The 24900-nt window shown below is 49.9% G+C and overlaps 1 protein-coding gene across 1 annotated transcript in view; it reads left to right on the forward strand.

Annotated features, from left to right (window-relative positions):
• Positions 1-8699: 8699 nt before the first annotated feature.
• LOC127925728 (LIM and calponin homology domains-containing protein 1-like) overlaps positions 8700-24900 on the forward strand; it is a gene marked incomplete at its 3' end in the record, with an annotated part of 33565 nt that continues 17364 nt past the window's right edge. Inside the window, exons 1-4 of the mRNA XM_052510825.1 lie at positions 8700-8760; positions 10145-10214; positions 10423-10492; positions 14505-14611. Coding sequence (XP_052366785.1) covers positions 8700-8760; positions 10145-10214; positions 10423-10492; positions 14505-14611 — 308 coding nt within the window. The remainder of the gene's footprint in view (positions 8761-10144; positions 10215-10422; positions 10493-14504; positions 14612-24900) is intronic.

Genomic DNA, 24900 nt, shown 5'->3' on the forward strand with positions numbered 1-24900 from the left:
CTGAAGACACCTGGAGAGAGAGACCCGTTCCCCCTGAGCGCATGCACCAGAACCCCGCCTCCCGCAGGCGAGAGCCAGGAGATTCCGGGTGGTAGCCATGGCAGTGAACATGTGGACTAGTATTCACGCACATGGCTCCTCTCTGTGACGTTTACAATCAGTGACCTCTGTGTGTGTCGAGGGGGAGGGTCTTGTTATTGTGAGTAGATCTACATGGTAACCTGTTTCCCCACCATCTGATTGGTGGACAGCGACTGAGTGAAGCTGGTTCAACACTTCCTGTTTCAACCAGAGATCATGAGGATGAGGACGACGATGGTATCTTTGGTATCTTGTCAATCACCACAAACACACACACGCAATGCACTTCTGCACACACGCACACACACACACACACACACACACACACACACACACACACACTCACACACACACACACACACACACCATTTCCTTTTTAACCACGCCAGAGGTACACACACACTCTGTCTTAGGTCAGTTAGGATCAACACTTTATTTTAAGAATGTGAAATGTCAGAATAATTGTAGAGAGAATGATTTATTTCAGCTTTTATTTCTTTCATCACATTCCCTTTCTTTCATCACAAGTTTACATACACTCAATTAGTATTTGGCAGCATTGCCTTTACATTTTTTAAAACTTGGGGCAAACATTTGGGTAGCTTTCCATAAGCTTCCCACAATAAGTTGGGTGAATTTTGGCCCATTCCTCCTGATAGAGCTGGTGTAACTGAGTCAGATTTGTAGGCCTCCTTGCTCGCACACACTTTTTTCAGTTCTGTCCACACATTTTCTAGTTGAGGTCAGGACTTTGTGATAAAATGCTCCTGTCCTTCACAAAGTAGATGTCCTAACCGACTTGCCAAAACTATAGTTTGTTAACAAGAAATGTGTGGTGGTTGAAAATGGAGTTTTAATGACTACAACTAAGTGAATGTAAACTTCTGACTTCAAATGTGGTAGCACACAGGAGGACATTTATCTCTGTTGAGATCATTTTTAATTTATAGCCAGAGGTAACCCATTTCCTGTTTTGACTAATTTAATAGGTGGTTGGGTCTGCTACCAATACTCAAATTAGTAGCCTCTTCCCTCATAGAGGACAACCAGTGGGTCCATCTCCTCTATACCACCCACCTGGTAGTGTGGTGGATGGGACTACCAGCTCTCTGTAACCTAGAGGGCAACCAGTGGGTCCATCTCTCTATACCACCCACCTGGTAGTGTGGTGGATGGGACTACCAGCTCTCTGTAACCTAGAGGACAACCAGTGGGTCCATCTCCTCTATACCACCCACCTGGTAGTGTGGTGGATGGGACTACCAGCTCTCTGTAACCTAGAGGGCAACCAGTGGGTCCATCTCCTCTATACCACCCACCTGGTAGTGTGGTGGATGGGACTACCAGCTCTCTGTAACCTAGAGGCAACCAGTGGGTCCATCTCCTCTATACCACCCACCTGGTAGTGTGGTGGATGGGACTACCAGCTCTCTGTAACCTAGAGGACAACCAGTGGGTCCATCTCCTCTATACCACCCACCTGGTAGTGTGGTGGATGGGACTACCAGCTCTCTGTAACCTAGAGGACAACCAGTGGGTCCATCTCCTCTATACCACCCACCTGGTAGTGTGGTGGATGGGACTACCAGCTCTCTGTAACCTAGAGGGCAACCAGTGGGTCCATCTCCTCTATACCACCCACCTGGTAGTGTGGTGGATGGGACTACCAGCTCTCTGTAACCTAGAGGACAACCAGTGGGTCCATCTCCTCTATACCACCCACCTGGTAGTGTGGTGGATGGGACTACCAGCTCTCTGTAACCTAGAGGACAACCAGTGGGTCCATCTCCTCTATACCACCCACCTGGTAGTGTGGTGGATGGGACTACCAGCTCTCTGTAACCTAGAGGACAACCAGTGGGTCCATCTCCTCTATACCACCCACCTGGTAGTGTGGTGGATGGGACTACCAGCTCTCTGTAACCTAGAGGACAACCAGTGGGTCCATCTCCTCTATACCACCCACCTGGTAGTGTGGTGGATGGGACTACCAGCTCTCTGTAACCTAGAAGACAACCAGTGGGTCTGTCTCCTCTATACCACCCACCTGGTAGTGTGGTGGATGGGACTACCAGCTCTCTGTAACCTAGAGGACAACCAGTGGGTCTGTCTCCTCTATACCACCCACCTGGTAGTGTGGTGGATGGGACTACCAGCTCTCTGTAACCTAGAGGACAACCAGTGGGTCTGTCTCCTCTATACCACCCACCTGGTAGTGTGGTGGATGGGACTACCAGCTCTCTGTAACCTAGAGGACAACCAGTGGGTCCATCTCCTCTATACCACCCACCTGGTAGTGTGGTGGATGGGACTACCAGCTCTCTGTAACCTAGAGGACAACCAGTGGGTCCATCTCCTCTATACCACCCACCTGGTAGTGTGGTGGATGGGACTACCAGCTCTCTGTAACCTAGAGGACAACCAGTGGGTCCATCTCCTCTATACCACCCACCTGGTAGTGTGGTGGATGGGACTACCAGCTCTCTGTAACCTAGAGGACAACCAGTGGGTCCATCTCCTCTATACCACCCACCTGGTAGTGTGGTGGATGGGACTACCAGCTCTCTGTAACCTAGAGGACAACCAGTAGGTCCATCTCCTCTATACCACCCACCTGGTAGTGTGGTGGATGGGACTACCAGCTCTCTGTAACCTAGAGGACAACCAGTAGGTCTGTCTCCTCTATACCACCCACCTGGTAGTGTGGTGGATGGGACTACCAGCTCTCTGTAACCTAGAGGACAACCAGTGGGTCTGTCTCCTCTATACCACCCACCTGGTAGTGTGGTGGATGGGACTACCAGCTCTCTGTAACCTAGAGGACAACCAGTGGGTCCATCTCCTCTATACCACCCACCTGGTAGTGTGGTGGATGGGACTACCAGCTCTCTGTAACCTAGAGGACAACCAGTAGGTCTGTCTCCTCTATACCACCCACCTGGTAGTGTGGTGGATGGGACTACCAGCTCTCTGTAACCTAGAGGACAACCAGTGGGTCCATCTCCTCTATACCACCCACCTGGTAGTGTGGTGGATGGGACTACCAGCTCTCTGTAACCTAGAGGACAACCAGTAGGTCTGTCTCCTCTATACCACCCACCTGGTAGTGTGGTGGATGGGACTACCAGCTCTCTGTAACCTAGAGGACAACCAGTGGGTCCATCTCCTCTATACCACCCACCTGGTAGTGTGGTGGATGGGACTACCAGCTCTCTGTAACCTAGAGGACAAACAGTGGGTCCATCTCCTCTATACCACCCACCTGGTAGTGTGGTGGATGGGACTACCAGCTCTCTGTAACCTAGAGGGCAACCAGTGGGTCCATCTCCTCTATACCACCCACCTGGTAGTGTGGTGTATGGGACTACCAGCTCTCTGTAACCTAGAGGACAACCAGTAGGTCCATCTCCTCTATACCACCCACCTGGTAGTGTGGTGGATGGGACTACCAGCTCTCTGTAACCTAGAGGACAACCAGTGGGTCTGTCTCCTCTATACCACCCACCTGGTAGTGTGGTGGATGGGACTACCAGCTCTCTGTAACCTAGAGGGCAACCAGTGGGTCCATCTCCTCTATACCACCCACCTGGTAGTGTGGTGGATGGGACTACCAGCTCTCTGTAACCTAGAGGACAACCAGTGGGTCCATCTCCTCTATACCACCCACCTGGTAGTGTGGTGGATGGGACTACCAGCTCTCTGTAACCTAGAGAGCAACCAGTGGGTCCATCTCCTCTATACCACCCACCTGGTAGTGTGGTGGATGGGACTACCAGCTCTCTGTAACCTAGAGAGCAACCAGTGGGTCCATCTCCTCTATACCACCCACCTGGTAGTGTGGTGGATGGGACTACCAGCTCTCTGTAACCTAGAGGACAACCAGTGGGTCCATCTCCTCTATACCACCCACCTGGTAGTGTGGTGGATGGGACTACCAGCTCTCTGTAACCTAGAGGACAACCAGTGGGTCTGTCTCCTCTATACCACCCACCTGGTAGTGTGGTGGATGGGACTACCAGCTCTCTGTAACCTAGAGGGCAACCAGTGGGTCCATCTCCTCTATACCACCCACCTGGTAGTGTGGTGGATGGGACTACCAGCTCTCTGTAACCCAGAGGACAACCAGTGGGTCCATCTCCTCTATACCACCCACCTGGTAGTGTGGTGGATGGGACTACCAGCTCTCTGTAACCCAGAGGACAACCAGTGGGTCCATCTCCTCTATACCATGTTTCTTGTAGGATGACAATGTCTATATTTCTGATTTCTTTGGTGAAGTCCAGGTTCCTGCTCTTTAGGCCAAAGACAGATCTCAGATCTGGTATAGTCCAGGATCAGATAGTATGTGCCTGTCTTTCTCTCTATCTCTCATCTATATCTATCTCTCTCTCTCTCTCATCTATATCTATATCTCTCTCTCTCTCATCTATATCTATATCTCTCTCTCTCTCTCTCTCTCTCTCTCTCATCTATATCTATATCTCTCTCTCTCTCATCTATATCTATATCTATCTCTCTCTCTCTCTCCACCTGTCTCTCTCAATCTGTCTCTCTTTCTGTCTCTCTCTTCTTAATTCTCAAGTTATTTATGACTGGTAAGGCTGCCTCTCTTTCGTGTGTCTGTTTCTGTGTGTGTGTGTGTGTGTGTGTGTGTGTGTGTGTGTGTGTGTGTGTGTGTGTGTGTGTGTGTGACATTGGTGTCCAAGGAAACATAACAGCAGCAGCCTTTCAGGTTAGTTTGTCTCCTCGAGGCCCCGCCCCCTGCATGGCACAGCGGCCACATAGAAATGTGTGTTCTAGAACATAGAGACCTCTGACGTGTGTTCTAGAACATAGATACCTCTGACGTGTGTTCTAGAACATAGAGACCTCTGACGTGTGTTCTAGAACATAGATACCTCTGACGTGTGTTCTAGAACATAGATACCTCTGACGTGTGTTCTAGAACATAGATACCTCTGACGTGTGTTCTAGAACAGAGAGACCTCTGACGTGTGTTCTAGAACATAGATACCTCTGACGTGTGTTCTAGAACATAGATACCTCTGACGTGTGTTCTAGAACATAGATACCTCTGACGTGTGTTCTAGAACATAGATACCTCTGACGTGTGTGTGTGTGTGTGTGTGTGTGTGTGTGTGTGTGTGTGTGTGTGTGTGTGTGTGTGTGTGTGTGTGTGTGTGTGTGTGTGTGTGTGTGTGTGTGTGTGTGTGTGTGTGTGTGTGTGTGTGTGTGTGTGTGTGTGTGTGTGTGTGTGTGTGTGTGTGTGTGTGTTTTTACATGCCAGATGTCACAGCTGTCCTTGCAGGGATTAATTGGAATAGCTTTAGATGTCCAACTGCAATATCTCTGTGGGGGGGTGTGTGTGTAATCTGGAGAGTTAAATGGAGAGACTGTGTGTTTATAGAGTCCGTACAATAATTATACATTTGATTAATATAGATTATAGAAAATTATTATATGAAATACTGTTTGATTGGGCCTCCTCGTCATCGCGCCGCGGACTAAGGCACCGCATCGCAGTGTTGAGGCGTCACTACAGATCCAGGTTCGTTGGTAAACTGGGGTTGATGTCCTGATGTTGAGTCAGGAGAATAGTGTCTATCGTTGGATGTTGAGTCAGGAGAATAGTGTCTATCGTTGGATGTTGAGTCAGTAGAATAGTGTCTATCGTTGGATGTTGAGTCAGTAGAATAGTGTCTATCGTTGGATGTTGAGTCAGTAAAATAGTGTCTATTGTTGGTAAACTGGGGTTAATAACCTGATGTTGAGTCAGGAGAATAGTGTCTATCGTTGGATGTTGAGTCAGTAGAATAGTGTCTATCGTTGGATGTTGAGTCAGGAGAATAGTGTCTATCGTTGGTAGACTGGGGTTAATAATCTGATGTTGAGTCAGTAGAATAGTGTCTATCGTTGGATGTTGAGTCAAGAGAATAGTGTCTATCGTTGGTAGACTGGGGTTAATAATCTATGAACTGGACTGTGTTTATAGACAGTAGGGCCTGTCATCATTCACTATGAACTGGACTGTGTTTACAGGCAGTAGGGCCTGTCATCATTCACTATGAACTGGACTGTGTGTTTACAGGCAGTAGGGCCTGTCATCATTCACTATGAACTGGACTGTGTGTTTACAGGCAGTAGGGCCTGTCATCATTCACTATGAACTGGACTGTGTGTTTATAGACAGTAGGGCCTGTCATCATTCACTATGAACTGGACTGTGTGTTTACAGGCAGTAGGGCCTGACATCATTCACTATGAACTGGACTGTGTGTTTACAGACAGTAGGGCCTGTCATCATTCACTATGAACTGGACTGTGTGTTTACAGACAGTAGGGCCTGTCATCATTCACTATGTGAACTGGACTGTGTGTTTACAGACAGTAGGGCCTGTCATCAGTCACTATGAACTGGACTGTGTGTTTACAGACAGTAGGGCCTGTCATCATTCACTATGAACTGGACTGTGTGTTTACAGGCAATAGGGCCTGTCATCATTCACTATGAACTGGACTGTGTGTTTACAGGCAGTAGGGCCTGTCAGTCACTATGAACTGGACTGTGTTTACAGACAGTAGGGCCTGTCATCATTCACTATGAACTGGACTGTGTGTTTACAGGCAGTAGGGCCTGTCATCATTCACTATGAACTGGACTGTGTGTTTACAGACAGTAGGGCCTGTCATCATTCACTATGAACTGGACTGTGTGTTTACAGACAGTAGGGCCTGTCATCATTCACTTTGAACTGGACTGTGTGTTTACAGCAGTAGGGCCTGCCATCATTCACTATGAACTGGACTGTGTGTTTATAGACAGTAGGGCCTGTCATCATTCACTATGAACTGGACTGTGTGTTTACAGTCACTATGAACTGGACTGTGTGTTTACAGACAGTAGGGCCTGTCATCATTCACTATGAACTGGACTGTGTGTTTACAGTCACTATGAACTGGACTGTGTGTTTATAGACAGTAGGGCCTGTCATCATTCACTATGAACTGGACTGTGTGTTTACAGACAGTAACAACAACGTGACTTCAGATCATTAGAACACATTCACCAAAAGACACAAAATACACCTGAATAGATTTCTGTAAATATTTAAAAACACAACGAGAGTCCTCCTCCTACATTAGGGAACTTTACAGTCCTATTGATTAAACAACCATGAAAAGACAGGCTCTCGCTCCCTCAGTTATACACATCAACAACAACCAGATCAACAACTTATGCTAGCCAGAACAAGATGAACTCATATCTAACAAAGAAACATTAGGTAAACCTTCTCAAACTTTTCCAGCTCGTTGGCTGTCAAAATTGGACTGATAAACGATGGAGCTTACCCACCAATGCATGCTTGTCCCAACCCACGCTTTGACAACTGAATGGGAACTTGCCTGCCCTCACATTTGATCGATTTAAAAAAATATATATATATTTTACCTTTATTTAACCAGGCAAGTTAGTTAAGAACAAATTCTTATTTTCAATGACGGCCTAGGAACAGCGGGTTAACTGCCTGTTCAGGGGCAGAACGACGGATTTGTACCTTGTCAGCTCGGGGGTTTGAACTTGCAACCTTCCGGTTACTAGTCCAACGCTCTAACCATTAGGCTACCCTGCCGCCCCTACGCTCTAACCACTAGGCTACCCTGCCGCCTCTACGCTCTAACCACTAGGCTACCCTGCCGCCCCGATGCCAAATACATTTGATTGACAACTAGGGGTGCGTTATGGAAGGTTGCCTCAGTGTGTCAGAATGCGATCTGGGTCGTTTGTAAATTCAGTGCGTTTCGCTGTCTCAGTGTTCTGTTATGGAAGGTTGAGTCAACTACAACAATGTCTCAGTGTTCTGTTATGGAAGGTTGAGTCAACTACAACAATGTCTCAGTGTTCTGTTATGGAAGGTCTCAGTGTTCTGTTATGGAAGGTTGAGTCAACTACAACAATGTCTCAGTGTTCTGTTATGGAAGGTTGTGTTCAACTACAACAATGTCTCAGTGTTCTGTTATGGAAGGTTGTGTCAACTACAACAATGTCTCAGTGTTCTGTTATGGAAGGTTGAGTCAACTACAACAATGTCTCAGTGTTCTGTTATGGAAGGTTGAGTCAACTACAACAATGTCTCAGTGTTCTGTTATGGAAGTCAACTACAACAATGTCTGTGTTCTGTTATGGAAGGTTGAGTCAACTACAACAATGTCTTACTCTACTTCATGGATTTTTGGCTCAAATAGAACATATTTTTAAAACCCCTTTACGAAGTTGGTTTTGTAGCATGAACTGGGAATGTGATATTTTTGACTGATATTATGATTGTCTGTTTTGTTTCATGTCTGCCAAGTAGTTAAAACACTTTCCCTTCCACTCTACATTATTACTGTAATGATGCTCTTATTACATGTGTGTTAACTGTTGTTACTTCTGTTGTCAATTCACTTGTTTCATATGTTGTTAATGTTGTTAGCAATTTGAATAAATGTATTTGATGTACAAATGTATTGTTTTTCTGTCATTTAGATTTCAGGAAGAAATTCCCTGTAAATGTACAGCATTATACTGGCAACAGAGTTGGCAGCTTTTACAGTAAGGAAATATTACTGTAAAATACATGATAAACTGGGTGGTTGGAGCCCTGAACGCTGATTGGCTGAGAGCCGTGGTATACAACGGTTTGACAAAACATATTTTTACTTTTCTAATTACGTTGGTAACCAGTTTATAATAGCAATAAGGCACCTCGGGGGTTTGTGTTATATGGCCAATATACCACGGTTAACGGCTGTATCAAGGCACTCCACGTTGCGTCGTGCCCAAGAACAGCCCTAAGCCATATTCCACATCCCCTCGTGCCTTATTGCTTAATTATAGCATCAATGCTGTTAAGCAAATGTACAATGTTATGCTGGCAACTCTGGTGCCAGTATAATGCTGTACATTTACAGAGAAAAGACAGGGTAGATCCTGGCTAAACCCTTTTAAAACCTGGTTAGAACCTCTTTATAACCTGGTTAGAACCTCTTTATAACCTGGTTAGAACCTCTTTATAACCTGGTTAGAACCTCTTTATAACCTGGTTAGAACCTCTTTATAACCTGGTTAGAACCTCTTTATAACCTGGTTAGAACCTCTTTATAACCTGGCTAGAACCTCTTTATAACCTGGCTAGAACCTCTTTATAACCTGGTTAGAACCTCTTTATAACCTGGTTAGAACCTCTTTATAACCTGGTTAGAACCTCTTTATAACCTGGTTTGAACCTCTTTAGAACCTGGCTAGAACCTCTTTAGTACCTATTTTAAGCTGGTTAGAACCTCTTTATAACCTGGTTAGAACCTCGTTAGAACCTCGCTAGAACCTGGTTAGAACCTCTTTACAACCTGGTTAGAACCATTTTTAGCCTGGTTAGAACCTCTTTATAACCTGGTTAGAACCTTTTTTAACCTGGTTAGAACCTGGTTAGAACCTCTTTAGAACCTGGTTTGAACCTCTTTAGAACCTTTTTAGAACCCTTTTAGAACCTGGCTAGAACCTCTTTATAACCTGGTTAGAACCTATTTATAACCTTGTTTGAACCTCTTTAGAACCTGGCTAGAACCTCTTTAGTACCTCTTTTAAGCTGGCTAGATCATCTTTATAACCTGGTTAGAACCTCTTTATAAGCTGGTTAGAACCTCGCTAGAACCTGGTTAGAACCTTGCTAGAACCTGGTTAGAACCCTCTTTATAACCTGGTTAGATCCTCTTTATAACCTGGTTAGATCCTCTTTATAACCTGGTTAGAACCTCTTTAGAACCTGGTTAGAACCTCTTTATAACCTTGTTTGAACCTCTTTAGAACTGTGTTTGAACCTCTAGAACATTTTAGAAGCCGGTTAGAACCTCTTTATAACCTTGTTTGAACCTTTTTAGAACCTTTTTAGAACCTGGCTAGAACCTCTTTAGAACCTGGCTAGAAACCTGGAACCTATTTAGAACCTCTTTAGAACCTGTTTAGAACCTTTTTATAACCTGGTTAGAACCTCTATAGAACCGTGATGATGTGTGTTCTCCCCAGGAGGTGACGGGAAAAGTTTCGGTGAGAAGGACTTCCGGAGCGGCCTGGAGAACGGGATCCTGCTCTGCGAGTGAGTCTGTGACCTCACTTCCGCCTTTGAAATCCCCACAATCCTCTGCTGTTCCACTGTCTCTCATTAAACACACACACACACACACACACACACACACACACACACACACACACACACACACACACACACACACACACACACACACACACACACACACACACATACATACTGAGTGTAGTGAAGTATTTGTCTGTGTCTCTTCCAGGTTACTGTGTTCCATCAGACCAGGTTTGGTCCAGAAAATCAACAGACTACCCTCGCCCATCGCTGGACTGGTCAGTACCACTAAATCAAATGGTTTAGAAACACCATTCTACGTCAGCCGATGTCACAAAGTGCTGTACAGAAACCCAGCCTAAAACTACAAACAGCAAGCAATGCAGATGTAGAGGCACGGAGGCTAGGAAAAACTCCCTAGAAAGGCAGGGACCTAAGAACAAACGTAGAGACGAACCAGGCTCTGAAGAGTAGCCAGTCTTCTGGTACTATACTAATATTACCTAACCAATAACTAGGCTGTACTGGGTAGAGAGGAACCAGGCTCTGAAGAGTAGCCAGTCTTCTGGTACTATACTAATATTACCTAACCAATAACTAGGCTGTACTGGGTAGAGAGGAACCAGGCTCTGAAGAGTAGCCACTCTTCTGGTACTATACTAATGTTACCTAACCAATAACTAGGCTGTACTGGGTAGAGAGGAACCAGGCTCTGAAGAGTGGCCAGTCTTATGGTACTATACTAATATTACCTAACCAATAACTAGGCTGTACTGGGTAGAGAGGAACCAGGCTCTGAAGAGTAGCCAGTCTTCTGGTACTATACTAATGTTACCTAACCAATAACTAGGCTGTACTGGGTAGAGAGGAACCAGGCTCTGAAGAGTAGCCAGTCTTCTGGTACTATACTAATGTTACCTAACCAATAACTAGGCTGTACTGGGTAGAGAGGAACCAGACTCTGAAGAGTGGCCAGTCTTCTGGTACTATACTAATGTTACCTAACCAATAACTAGGCTGTACTGGGTAGAGAGGAACCAGGCTCTGAAGAGTGGCCAGTCTTCTGGTACTATACTAATGTTACCTAACCAATAACTAGGCTGTACTGGGTAGAGAGGAAGGCTCTGAAGAGTAGCCAGTCTTCTGGTACTATACTAATATTACCTAACCAATAACTAGGCTGTACTAGAGAGGAACCAGGCTCTGAAGAGTGGCCAGTCTTCTGGTACTATACTAATGTTACCTAACCAATAACTAGGCTGTACTGGGTAGAGAGGAACCAGGCTCTGAAGAGTGGCCAGTCTTCTGGTACTATACTAATATTACCTAACCAATAACTAGGCTGTACTGGGTAGAGAGGAACCAGGCTCTGAAGAGTGGCCAGTCTTCTGGTACTATACTAATGTTACCTAACCAATAACTAGGCTGTACTGGGTAGAGACGAACCAGACTCTGAAGAGTAGCCAGTCTTCTGGTACTATACTAATGTTACCTAACCAATAACTAGGCTGTACTGGGTAGAGAGGAACCAGGCTAATGCACCAATACTACACTAATGCTACACTACTACTGCACTCATACTGTACTAATACTGCACTAATACTACACCAATACTGCACTAATACTGCATTAATACTACACCAATACTGCACTAATACTACACAAATACTACACTGATACTGCACTAATATTGCACTAACACTACACCAATACTGCACTAATACTACACAAATACTGCACTAATACTGCACTAATATTGCACTAATACTACACCAATACTGCACTAATACTACACCAATACTGCACTAATACTGCACTAATACTGCACTAATACTGCACTAATACTACACTGATACTGCACTAATACTGCACTAATACTACACCAATACTGCACTAATACTGCACTAATACTACACCAATACTGCACTAATACTACACAAATGCTACACTGATACTGCACTAATATTGCACTAATGCTACGCGAATACTACACTACTACTACACTAATACTACACTAGTACTACACTGATACCACACGAATACAACACTACTACTACACTAATACCACACTAATACTACACTAGTACTACACTGATACCACATGAATACAACACGACTACTACACTAATACCACACTAATGCTACACTAATTCGACACTAATACTACACTAATACTACACCAATACTGCACTAATACTACACTAATACTATGCTAATGCTGCACTAATACTGCACTAATATTGCACTAATACTACACTAAATCAAATCAAATGTATTTATATAGCCCTTCGTACATCAGCTGATATCTCAAAGTGCTGTACAGAAACCCAGCCTAAAACCCCAAACAGCAAGCAATGCAGGTGTAGAAGCACAGTGGCTAGGAAAAACTCCCTAGAAAGGCCAAAACCTAGGAAGAAACCAGGCTATGTGGGGTGGCCAGTCCTCTTCTGGCTGTGCCGGGTGGAGATTATAACAGAACATGGCCAAGATGTTCAAATGTTCATAAACGACCAGCATGGTCGAATAATAGTAAGGCAGAACAGTTGAAACTGGAGCAGCAGCACGGCCAGGTGGACTGGGGACAGCAAGGAGTCATCATGTCAGGTAGTCCTGGGACATGGTCCTGGAGCAGCAGGGCTCAGGTCATGTCAGGTAGTCCTCAGTCATGGTCCTAGGGCTCAGAGAAGAGAAAAGAAAGGAGGAGAGAATTAGAGAACGCACACTTAGATTCACACAGGAGAAGTACTCCAGATATAACAAACTGACCCTCGCCCCCGACACATAAACTACTGCAGCATAAATACTGGAGGCTGAGACAGGAGGGTTCAGGAGACACTGTGGCCCCATCTGAGGACACCCCGGACAGGGCCAAACAGGAAGGATATAACCCCACCCACTTTGCCAAAGCACAGCCCCCACACTAATAGTTGGATATCTTCACAGGGCCACAGGAAGGATATAACCACCCCTGAGACAAAGCAGTACAGCCCACAAAGATCTCCGCCACGGCACAGGGCCAAACAGGAAGGATTACCCACTTTAATACTACACTAATAGTGTTGGACATGCCCATTGCTGGACAGGAAGGATATAACCCTACCACTTTGCCAAAGCAAGCCCCCACACTAATAATGTTACACTACTACTGCAATACAGGAATAAATAACCCCACCCACTTTGCCAAAGCACCCCCCACACTAATAGTGTTCCTCTCCCGGACAGGGCCAAACAGGAAGGATATAACCCCACCCACTTTGCCTCTCACAGCCCCCACACTAATAGTCCTTGGACCCCCGGACAGGGCCAAACAGGAAGGATATAACCCCCCCACTTTGCCAAAGCACAGCCCCCACACTAATAGTGTTGGACCCCCGGACAGGGCCAAACAGGAAGGATATCCCCCACCCACTTTGCCAAAGCACAGCCCCCACACTAATATTCCTGCTCATTGCTGGACTGGTCAGTATTATACTACTATATTACTACAATACTACTGCTATACTGCTACACTACTACTGCAATACTACTAATAAACTCCCTCTACTCTCTTTTCCTCTCTCCCTCCCCTCCCTCCCATTCCTCTCCCTCCTCCCCATTCCTCTCCCTCCTCCCTCCCTCCCCATTCCTCTCCTCCCCCTCCCTCCCCATTCCTCTCCCTCCTCCCCATTCCCTCTCCTTCCTCCCTCCCCATTCCTCTCCCCCTCCCTCCCCATTCCTCTCCCTCCTCCCTCCCCATTCCTCCTCCCTCCCCTCCTCCCCATGCCTCTCCCTCCTCCCCTCCCTCCCATTCCTCTCCCTCCCTCCCTCCCTCCCCATTCCTCTCCCTCCTCCCCCTCCCTCCCCATTCCTCTCCCTTATTCCTCCCCCTCCCTCCCCATTCCTCTCCCTCCCCCCCTTCCTCCCCATTCCTCTCCCTCCTCCCCCTCCCTCCCCATTCCTCCCTCCTCCTCCCCTCCCTCCCCATTCCTCTCCCCTCCTCCCCCTCCCCATCCCATCCCTCCTCCCCCTCCCTCCCCATCCTCTCCCTCCTCCCCCTCCCTCCCCATTCCTCTCCCCTCCTCCCCCATCCCCTCCCTCCCATTCCTCTCCCTCCTCCCCCTCCCTCCCCTTCCTCTCCTCCTCCCTCCTCCCCTCCCTCCCCTCCCCTCCCCCCTTCCCTCTTCCTCTCTCCCCATCCTCTCCCTCCTCCCCCTCCCTCCCCATTCCTCTCCCTCTCCCTCCTCCCCCTCCCCATTCCTCTCCCTCCTCCCCCCTCCCTCCCCATTCCTCTCCCTCCTCCCCCATCCCCAGGACAACCTGTCAGTGTTCCTCAGAGGCTGTGAGGAGTTGGGTCTGAAAGGTTCCCAGCTCTTTAATCCGGGAGACCTTCAGGACACCTCCATACAAGCCAACCTCAGGTTAGAGAGAGAAACGTGTGTATATATAAATATACACAGTATATAACTAGGCCCCTATCAAGGCGTGAACTGTCCCTCAGAAACCCCTCCTCTCCCTATCAAGGCCTGAAATGTCCCTCAGAAACCCCTCCTCTCCCTATCAAGGCCTGAACTGTCCCTCCCCTCCCCCTCCTCCCCTCAAGGCCTGAACTCCTGAACTCCTCCCCCCAGAACTGTCCCCCAGAAACCCTTCCTCTCCCTATCAATGCCTGAACTGTCCCTCCTCCCCCTCCTCTCCCTATCAAGGCCTCCCTGTCCCTCAGAAACCCTCCTCTCCTATCATTCCTGTCCCTCAGAAACCCCTCCTTCCTATCAAGGCCTGAACTGTCCCTCAGAAACCTCCTCCTCTCCTCCTATCAAGGCCTGAACTGTCCCTCAGAAACCCCTCCTCTCCCTATCAAGGCCCTGTCCTCAGAAACCCCTCCTCTCCCTATCAAGGCCTGAACTGTCCCTCAGAAACCCTCCCTCTCCTCCCCTGAACTGTCCCTCAGAAACCCTCCTCTCCCTATCAAGGCCTGAACTGTCCCTCAGAATTCCCTCCTCCCCTCCCTCCCAAGGCCTGAACTGTCCCTCAGAAACCCTTCCTCTCCCTATCAAGGCCTGAACTGTCCCTCAGAAACCCCTCCTCTCCCTATCAAGGCCTGAACTGTCCTCAGAAACCCTCCTCTCCCTATTAAGGCCTGAACTGTCCCTCAGAAACCCTTCCTCTCCCTATCAAGGCCTGAACTGTCCCTCAGAAACCCTCCTCTCCCTATCAAGGCCTGAAATGTCCTCAGAAACCCCTCCTCTCCCTATCAAGGCCTGAACTGTCCCTCAGAAACCCCTCCTCTCCCTATCAAGGCCTGAACTGTCCCTCAGAAACCCTCCTCTCCCTATTAAGGCCTGAACTGTCCCTCAGAAACCCCTCCTCTCCCTATCAAGGCCTGAACTGTCCTCAGAAACCCTCCTCTCCCTATCAAGGCCTGAAATGTCCCTCAGAAACCCCTCCTCTCCCTATCAAGGCCTGAACTGTCCCTCAGAAACCCCTCCTCCTCCCTATCAAGGCCTGAACTGTCCCTCAGAAACCCTCCTCTCCCTATCAAGGCCTGAACTGTCCCTCAGAAACCCCTCCTCCCTATCAAGGCCTGAACTGTCCCTCAGAAACCCCTCCTCTCCCTATCAAGGCCTGGAACTGTCCCTCAGAAACCCTCCTCTCCCTATCAAGGCCTGAACTGTCCCTCAGAAACCCTTCCTCTCCCTATCAAGGTCTGAACTGTCCTCAGAAACCCTCCTCTCCCTATCAAGGCCTGAACTGTCCTCAGAAACCCTCCTCTCCTATCAAGGCCTGAACTGTCCTCAGAAACCCTTCCTCTCCCTATCAAGGCCTGAACTGTCCTCAGAAACCCTCCTCTCCCTATCAAGGCCTGAACTGTCCCTCAGAAACCCCTCCTCTCCCTATCAAGGCCTGAACTGTCCCTCAGAAACCCTCCTCTCCCTATCAAGGCCTGAACTGTCCCTCAGAAACCCCTCCTCTCCCTATCAAGGCCTGAATGTCCCTCAGAAACCCCTCCTCTCCCTATCAAGGCCTGAACTGTCCCTCAGAAACCCTCCTCTCCCTATCAAGGCCTGAACTGTCCCTCAGAAACCCTCCTCTCCCTATCAAGGCCTGAACTGTCCCTCAGAAACCCCTCCTCTCCCTATCAAGGCCTGAACTGTCCTCAGAAACCCCTCCTCTCCCTATCAAGGCCTGAACTGTCCTCAGAAACCCCTCCTCTCCCTATCAAGGCCTGAACTGTCCTCAGAAACCCTCCTCTCCCTATCAAGGCCTGAACTGTCCCTCAGAAACCCTCCTCTCCCTATCAAGGCCTGAACTGTCCCTCAGAAACCCTTCCTCTCCCTATCAAGGCCTGAACTGTCCCTCAGAAACCCTCCTCTCCCTATCAAGGCCTGAACTGTCCTCAGAAACCCCTCCTCTCCCTATCAAGGCCTGAACTGTCCTCAGAAACCCTCCTCTCCCTATCAAGGCCTGAACTGTCCCTCAGAAACCCCTCCTCTCCCTATCAAGGCCTGAACTGTCCCTCAGAAACCCTTCCTCTCCCTATCAAGGTCTGAACTGTCCCTCAGAAACCCCTCCTCTCCCTATCAAGGCCTGAACTGTCCTCAGAAACCCCTCCTCTCCCTATCAAGGCCTGAACTGTCCCTCAGAAACCCCTCCTCTCCCTATCAAGGCCTGAACTGTCCCTCAGAAACCCTCCTCTCTCCTATCAAGGCCTGAACTGTCCTCAGAAACCCTCCTCTCCCTATCAAGGCCTGAACTGTCCCTCAGAAACCCTTCCTCTCCCTATCAAGGCCTGAACTGTCCCTCAGAAACCCTCCTCTCCTATCAAGGCCTGAACTGTCCTCAGAAACCCTTCCTCTCCCTATCAAGGCCTGAACTGTCCCTCAGAAACCCTTCCCTCCCTATCAAGGCCTGAACTGTCCTCCAGAAACCCTTCCTCTCCCTATTAAGGCCTGAACTGTCCCTCAGAAACCCCTCCTCTCCCTATCAAGGCCTGAACTGTCCCTCAGAAACCCTTCCTCTCCCTATCAAGGACTGAACTGTCCTCAGAAACCCCTCCTCTCCCTATCAAGGCCTGAACTGTCCCTCAGAAACCCCTCCTCTCCCTATCAAGGCCTGAACTGTCCCTCAGAAACCCCTCCTCTCCCTATCAAGGCCTGAACTGTCCCTCCAGAAACCCTTCCTCTCCTCCTATCAAGGCCTGAACTGTCCCTCAGAAACCCCTCCTCTCCCTATCAAGGCCTGAACTGTCCTCAGAAACCCCTTCCTCTCCCTATCAAGGCCTGAACTGTCCCTCAGAAACCCTCCTCTCCCTATCAAGGCCTGAACTGTCCCTCAGAAACCCCTCCTCTCCCTATCAAGGCCTGAACTGTCCTCAGAAACCCCTCCTCTCCCTATCAAGGCCTGAACTGTCCTCAGAAACCCTCCTCTCCCTATCAAGGCCTGAACTGTCCTCAGAAACCCCTCCTCTCCCTATCAAGGCCTGAATGTCCCTCAGAAACCCTCCTCTCCCTATCAAGGCCTGAACTGTCCTCAGAAACCCCTCCTCTCCCTATCAAGGCCTGAACTGTCCCTCAGAAACCCTCCTCTCCCTATCAAGGCCTGAAATGTCCCTCAGAAACCCCTCCTCTCCCTATCAAGGCCTGAACTGTCCCTCAGAAACCCCTCCTCTCCCTATCAAGGCCTGAACTGTCCCTCAGAAACCCCTCCTCTCCCTATCAAGGCCTGAACTGTCCTCAGAAACCCTTCCTCTCCCTATCAAGGCCTGAACTGTCCCTCAGAAACCCCTCCTCTCCCTATCAAGGCCTGAACTGTCCCTCAGAAACCCCTCCTCTCCCTATCAAGGCCTGAACTGTCCTCAGAAACCCTTCCTCTCCCTATCAAGGCCTGAACTGTCCTCAGAAACCCCTCCTCTCCCTATCAAGGCCTGAACTGTCCTCAGAAACCCCTCCTCTCCCTATTAAGGCCTGGAACTGTCCCTCAGAAACCCTTCCTCTCCCTATCAATGCCTGAACTGTCCCTCAGAAACCCTCCTCTCCCTATCAAGGCCTGAAATGTCCTCAGAAACCCCTCCTCTCCCTATCAAGGCCTGAACTGTCCTCAGAAACCCCTCCTCTCCCTATCAAGGCCTGAACTGTCCCTCAGAAACCCCTCCTCTCCCTATCAAGGCCTGAACTGTCCCTCAGAAACCCTTCCTCTCCCTATCAAGGTCTGAACTGTCCCTCAGAAACCCTCCTCTCCCTATCAAGGCCTGAACGTCCTCCAGAAACCCTTCCTCTCCTATCAAGGCCTGAACTGTCCCTCAGAAACCCTCTCTCCCTATCAAGGCCTGAACTGTCCCTCAGAAACCCCTCCTCTCCCTATCAAGGCCTGAACTGTCCTCAGAAACCCCTCCTCTCCCTATCAAGGCCTGAACTGTCCCTCAGAAACCCTTCCTCTCCCTATCAAGGTCTGAACTGTCCCTCAGAAACCCCTCCTCTCCCTATCAAGGCCTGAACCGTCCTCCAGAAACCCTTCCTCTCCCTATCAAGGCCTGAACTGTCCCTCAGAAACCCTTCCTCCCTATCAAGGCCTGAACCGTCCTCCAGAAACCCTTCCTCTCCCTATTAAGGCCTGAACTGTCCTCAGAAACCCCTCCTCTCCCTATCAAGGCCTGAACCGTCCTCAGAAACCCTTTCCTCTCCCTATCAAGGACTGAACTGTCCCTCAGAAACCCCCTCCTCTCCCTATCAAGGCCTGAACTGTCCCTCAGAAACCCTCCTCTCCCTATCAAGGCCTGAACTGTCCCTCAGAAACCCTCCTCTCCCTATCAAGGCCTGAACTGTCCTCCAGAAACCCTTCCTCTCCCTATCAAGGACTGAACTGTCCCTCAGAAACCCCTCCTCTCCCTATCAAGGCCTGAACTGTCCTCCAGAAACCCTTCCTCTCCCTATCAAGGCCTGAACTGTCCCTCAGAAACCCCTCCTCTCCCTATCAAGGCCTGAACTGTCCTCAGAAACCCCTCCTCTCCCTATCAAGGCCTGAACTGTCCCTCAGAAACCCCTTCCCTCTCCCTATCAAGGCCTGAATTGTCCCTCAGAAACCCTCCTCTCCTATCAAGGCCTGAACTGTCCTCAGAAAGCCCTCCTCTCCCTATCAAGGCCTGAACTGTCCCTCAGAAACCCCTCCTCTCCCTATTAAGGCCTGAACTGTCCTCAGAAACCCTTCTCTCTCCCTATCAATGCCTGAACTGTCCCTCAGAAACCCCTCCTCTCCCTATCAAGGCCTGAAATGTCCCTCAGAAACCCCTCCTCTCCCTATCAAGGCCTGAACTGTCCCTCAGAAACCCTCCTCTCCCTATCAAGGCCTGAACTGTCCCTCAGAAACCCCTCCTCTCCCTATCAAGGCCTGAACTGTCCCTCAGAAACCCTCCTCTCCCTATCAAGGCCTGAACTGTCCCTCAGAAACCCCTCCTCTCCCTATCAAGGTCTGAACTGTCCCTCAGAAACCCTCCTCTCCCTATCAAGGCCTGAACTGTCCTCCAGAAACCCTTCCTCTCCCTATCAAGGCCTGAACTGTCCCTCAGAAACCCTTCCTCTCCCTATCAAGGCCTGAACTGTCCTCCAGAAACCCTTCCTCTCCCCTATTAAGGCCTGAACTGTCCCTCAGAAACCCCTCCTCTCCCTATCAAGGCCTGAACCGTCCCTCAGAAACCCTTCTCTCCTATCAAGGACTGAACTGTCCCTCAGAAACCCCTCCTCTCCCTATCAAGGCCTGAACTGTCCCTCAGAAGCCCCTCCTCTCCCTATCAAGGCCTGAACTGTCCCTCAGAAACCCCTCCTCTCCCTATCAAGGCCTGAACTGTCCTCTAGAAACCCTTCCTCTCCCTATCAAGGACTGAACTGTCCCTCAGAAACCCCTCCTCTCCCTATCAAGGCCTGAACTGTCCTCCAGAAACCCTTCCTCTCCTATCAAGGCCTGAACTGTCCTCAGAAACCCTCCTCTCCCTATCAAGGCCTGAACTGTCCCGCAGAAACCCCTCCTCTCCCTATCAAGGCCTGAACTGTCCTCAGAAACCCCTCCTCTCCCTATCAAGGCCTGAACTGTCCCTCAGAAACCCCTCCTCTCCCTATCAAGGCCTGAACTGTCCTCAGAAACCCCTCCTCCCTATCAAGGCCTGAACTGTCCTCAGAAACCCTTCCTCTCCCTATCAAGGCCTGAACTGTCCCTCAGAAACCCTTCCTCTCCCTATCAAGGCCTGAACTGTCTCTCAGAAACCCCCCTCTCCCTATTAAGGCCTGAACTGTCTCTCAGAAACCCTCCTCTCCCTATCAAGGCCTGAACTGTCCCTCAGAAACCCTCCTCTCCCTATCAAGGCCTGAACTGTCCCTCAGAAACCCTTCCTCTCCTATCAAGGTCTGAACTGTCCCTCAGAAACCCCTCCTCTCCCTATCAAGGCCTGAACTGTCCCTCAGAAACCCCTCCTCTCCCTATTAAGGCCTGAACTGTCCTCAGAAACCCTTCCTCTCCCTATCAATGCCTGAACTGTCCTCAGAAACCCTCCTCTCCCTATCAAGGCCTGAACTGTCCCTCAGAAACCCCTCCTCTCCCTATTAAGGCCTGAACTGTCCCTCAGAAACCCTTCCTCTCCCTATCAATGCCTGAACTGTCCTCAGAAACCCCTCCTCTCCTATCAAGGCCTGAAATGTCCCTCAGAAACCCCTCCTCTCCCTATCAAGGCCTGAACTGTCCTCAGAAACCCTCCTCTCCCTATCAAGGCCTGAACTGTCCTCAGAAACCCCTCCTCTCCCTATCAAGGCCTGAACTGTCCCTCAGAAACCCTTCCTCTCCCTATCAAGGTCTGAACTGTCCCTCAGAAACCCCTCCTCTCCCTATCAAGGCCTGAACCGTCCTCCAGAAACCCTTCCTCTCCCTATCAAGGCCTGAACTGTCCCTCAGAAACCCTCCTCTCCCTATCAAGGCCTGAACTGTCCTCAGAAACCCTCCTCTCCCTATCAAGGCCTGAACTGTCCTCAGAAACCCCTCCTCTCCCTATCAAGGCCTGAACTGTCCCTCAGAAACCCTTCTCTCCCTATCAAGGTCTGAACTGTCCCTCAGAAACCCCTCCTTCCTATCAAGGCCTGAACCGTCCTCCAGAAACCCTTCCTCTCCCTATCAAGGCCTGAACTGTCCCTCAGAAACCCTTCCTCTCCCTATCAAGGCCTGAACCGTCCTCCAGAAACCCTTCCTCTCCCTATTAAGGCCTGAACTGTCCCTCAGAAACCCCTCCTCTCCCTATCAAGGCCTGAACCGTCCTCAGAAACCCTTCCTCTCCCTATCAAGGACTGAACTGTCCTCAGAAACCCTCCTCTCCCTATCAAGGCCTGAACTGTCCCTCAGAAACCCCCCTCCTCTCTCCCTATCAAGGCCTGAACTGTCCCTCAGAAACCCCTCCTCTCCCTATCAAGGCCTGAACTGTCCTCCAGAAACCCTTCCTCTCCCTATCAAGGACTGAACTGTCCCTCAGAAACCCCTCCTCTCCCTATCAAGGCCTGAACTGTCCTCCAGAAACCCTTCCTCTCCCTATCAAGGCCTGAACTGTCCCTCAGAAACCCCTCCTCTCCTATCAAGGCCTGAACTGTCCCTCAGAAACCCCTCCTCTCCCTATCAAGGCCTGAACTGTCCCTCAGAAACCCCTCCTCTCCCTATCAAGGCCTGAACTGTCCGTCAGAAACCCTCCTCTCCCTATCAAGGCCTGAAATGTCCTCAGAAAGCCCTCCTCTCCCTATCAAGGCCTGAACCGTCCTCCAGAAACCCTTCCTCTCCCTATCAAGGCCTGAACTGTCCTCAGAAACCCTTCCTCTCCCTATCAAGGCCTGAACCGTCCTCCAGAAACCCTTCCTCTCCCTATTAAGGCCTGAACTGTCCTCAGAAACCCCTCCTCTCCCTATCAAGGCCTGAACGTCCCTCAGAAACCCTTCCTCTCCCTATCAAGGACTGAACTGTCCCTCAGAAACCCCTCCTCTCCCTATCAAGGCCTGAACTGTCCCTCAGAAACCCCTCCTCTCCCTATCAAGGCCTGAACTGTCCCTCAGAAACCCTCCTCTCCCTATCAAGGCCTGAACTGTCCTCCAGAAACCCCTTCCTCTCCCTATCAAGGACTGAACTGTCCCTCAGAAACCCCTCCTCCTCTCCCTATCAAGGCCTGAACTGTCCTCCAGAAACCCTTCCTCTCCCTATCAAGGCCTGAACTGTCCCTCAGAAACCCTCCTCTCCCTATCAAGGCCTGAACTGTCCCTCAGAAACCCCTCCTCTCCCTATCAAGGCCTGAACTGTCCTCAGAAGCCCTCCTCTCCCTATCAAGGCCTGAACTGTCCCTCAGAAACCCCTCCTCTCCCTATCAAGGCCTGAAATGTCCCTCAGAAACCCTCCTCTCCCTATCAAGGCCTGAACTGTCCCTCAGAAACCCTCCTCTCCTATCAAGGCCTGAACTGTCCCTCAGAAACCCCTCCTCTCCCTATCAAGGCCTGAACTGTCCTCAGAAACCCTTCCTCTCCGTATCAAGGCCTGAACTGTCCCTCAGAAACCCTTCCTCTCCCTATTAAGGCCTGAACTGTCCCTCAGAAACCCTCCTCTCCCTATTAAGGCCTGAACTGTCCTCAGAAACCCCTCCTCTCCCTATCAAGGCCTGAATGTCCCTCAGAAACCCTCCTCTCCTATCAAGGCCTGAACTGTCCCTCAGAAACCCCTCCTCTCCCTATCAAGGCCTGAACTGTCCCTCAGAAACCCTCCTCTCCCCATCAAGGCCTGAACTGTCCCTCAGAAACCCTTCCTCTCCCTATTAAGGCCTGAACTGTCCCTCAGAAACCCCCCTCTCCCTATCAAGGCCTGAACTGTCCCTCAGAAACCCTTCCTCTCCCTATCAAGGCCTGAACTGTCCTCAGAAACCCTCCTCTCCCCATCAAGGCCTGAACTGTCCCTCAGAAACCCCTCCTCTCCCTATTAAGGCCTGAACTGTCCTCAGAAACCCCTCCTCTCCCTATTAAGGCCTGAACTGTCCCTCAGAAACCCCTCCTCTCCTATTAAGGCCTGAACTGTCCCTCAGAAACCCTTCCTCTCCCTATCAAGGCCTGAACTGTCCTCAGAAACCCTTCCTCTCCCTATCAAGACCTGAACTGTCCCTCAGAAACCCCTCCTCTCCCTATCAAGGCCTGAACTGTCCTCCTAGAAACCTCTCAGAAACCCCTCCTCTCCCTATCAAGGCCTGAACTGTCCCTCAGAAACCCTTCCTCTCCCTATCAAGGCCTGAACTGTCCCTCAGAAACCCCTCCTCTCCCTATCAAATTTTGAGACTGTCCCTCAGAAACCCTCCTCTCCCTATCAAGGCCTGAACTGTCCTCAGAAACCCCTCCTCTCCCTATCAAGGCCTGAACTGTCCTCAGAAACCCTTCCTCTCCCTATCAAGGCCTGAACTGTCCTCAGAAACCCTCCTCTCCCTATCAAGGCCTGAACTGTCCCTCAGAAACCCTTCCTCTCCCTATCAAGGCCTGAACTGTCCTCAGAAACCCCTCCTCTCCCTATCAAGGCCTGAACTGTCCCTCAGAAACCCTTCCTCTCCCTATCAAGGCCTGAACTGTCCCTCAGAAACCCCTCCTCTCCCTATCAAGGCCTGAACTGTCCCTCAGAAACCCCTCCCTCCCTATCAAGGCCTGAAATGTCCCTCGGAAACCCTTCCTCTCTCCCTATCAAGGCCTGAAATGTCCCTCAGAAACCCTTCCTCTCCCTATCAAGGCCTGAAATGTCCTCAGAAACCCTTCCTCTCCCTATCAAGGCCTGAACTGTCCCTCAGAAACCCCTCCTCTCCCTATCAAGGCCTGAACTGTCCCTCAGAAACCCCTCCTCTCCCTCTCAAGGCCTGAACTGTCCCTCAGAAACCCTTCCTCTCCCTATCAAGGCCTGAACTGTCCCTCAGAAACCCTCCTCTCCCTATCAAGGCCTGAACTGTCCCTCAGAAACCCTCCTCTCCCTATCAAGGCCTGAACTGTCCCTCAGAAACCCTTCCTCTCCCTATCAAGGCCTGAACTGTCCCTCAGAAACCCCTCCTCTCCCTATCAAGGCCTGAACTGTCCTCAGAAACCCCTCCTCTCCCTATCAAGGCCTGAACTGTCCCTCAGAAACCCTTCCTCTCCCTATCAAGGCCTGAACGGTCCCTCAGAAAACCTTCCTCTCCCTATCAAGGCCTGAAATGTCCCTCAGAAACCCTTCCTCTCCCTATCAAGGCCTGAACTGTCCTCAGAAACCCCTCCTCTCCCTATCAAGGCCTGAACTGTCCTCAGAAACCCTTCCTCTCCCTATCAAGGCCTGAACTGTCCCTCAGAAACCCTTCCTCTCCCTATCAAGGCCTGAAATGTCCTCAGAAACCCTTCCTCTCCCTATCAAGGCCTGAACTGTCCCTCAGAAACCCTTCCTCTCCCTATCAAGGCCTGAACTGTCCCTCAGAAACCCCTCCTCTCCCTATCAAGGCCTGAACTGTCCCTCAGAAACCCTTCCTCCCTATCAAGGCCTGAACTGTCCTCAGAAACCCCTCCTCTCCCTATCAAGGCCTCAACTGTCCTCAGAAACCCTTCCTCTCCTATCAAGGCCTGAACTGTCCCTCAGAAACCCTCCTCTCCCTATCAAGGCCTGAAATGTCCCTCAGAAACCCCTCCTCTCCCTATTAAGGCCTGAAATGTCC

The sequence above is a fragment of the Oncorhynchus keta genome, unplaced genomic scaffold (genome assembly GCF_023373465.1).
Source record: "Oncorhynchus keta strain PuntledgeMale-10-30-2019 unplaced genomic scaffold, Oket_V2 Un_contig_6162_pilon_pilon, whole genome shotgun sequence".
NCBI classification, from domain to species: Eukaryota; Metazoa; Chordata; class Actinopteri; order Salmoniformes; family Salmonidae; genus Oncorhynchus; species Oncorhynchus keta.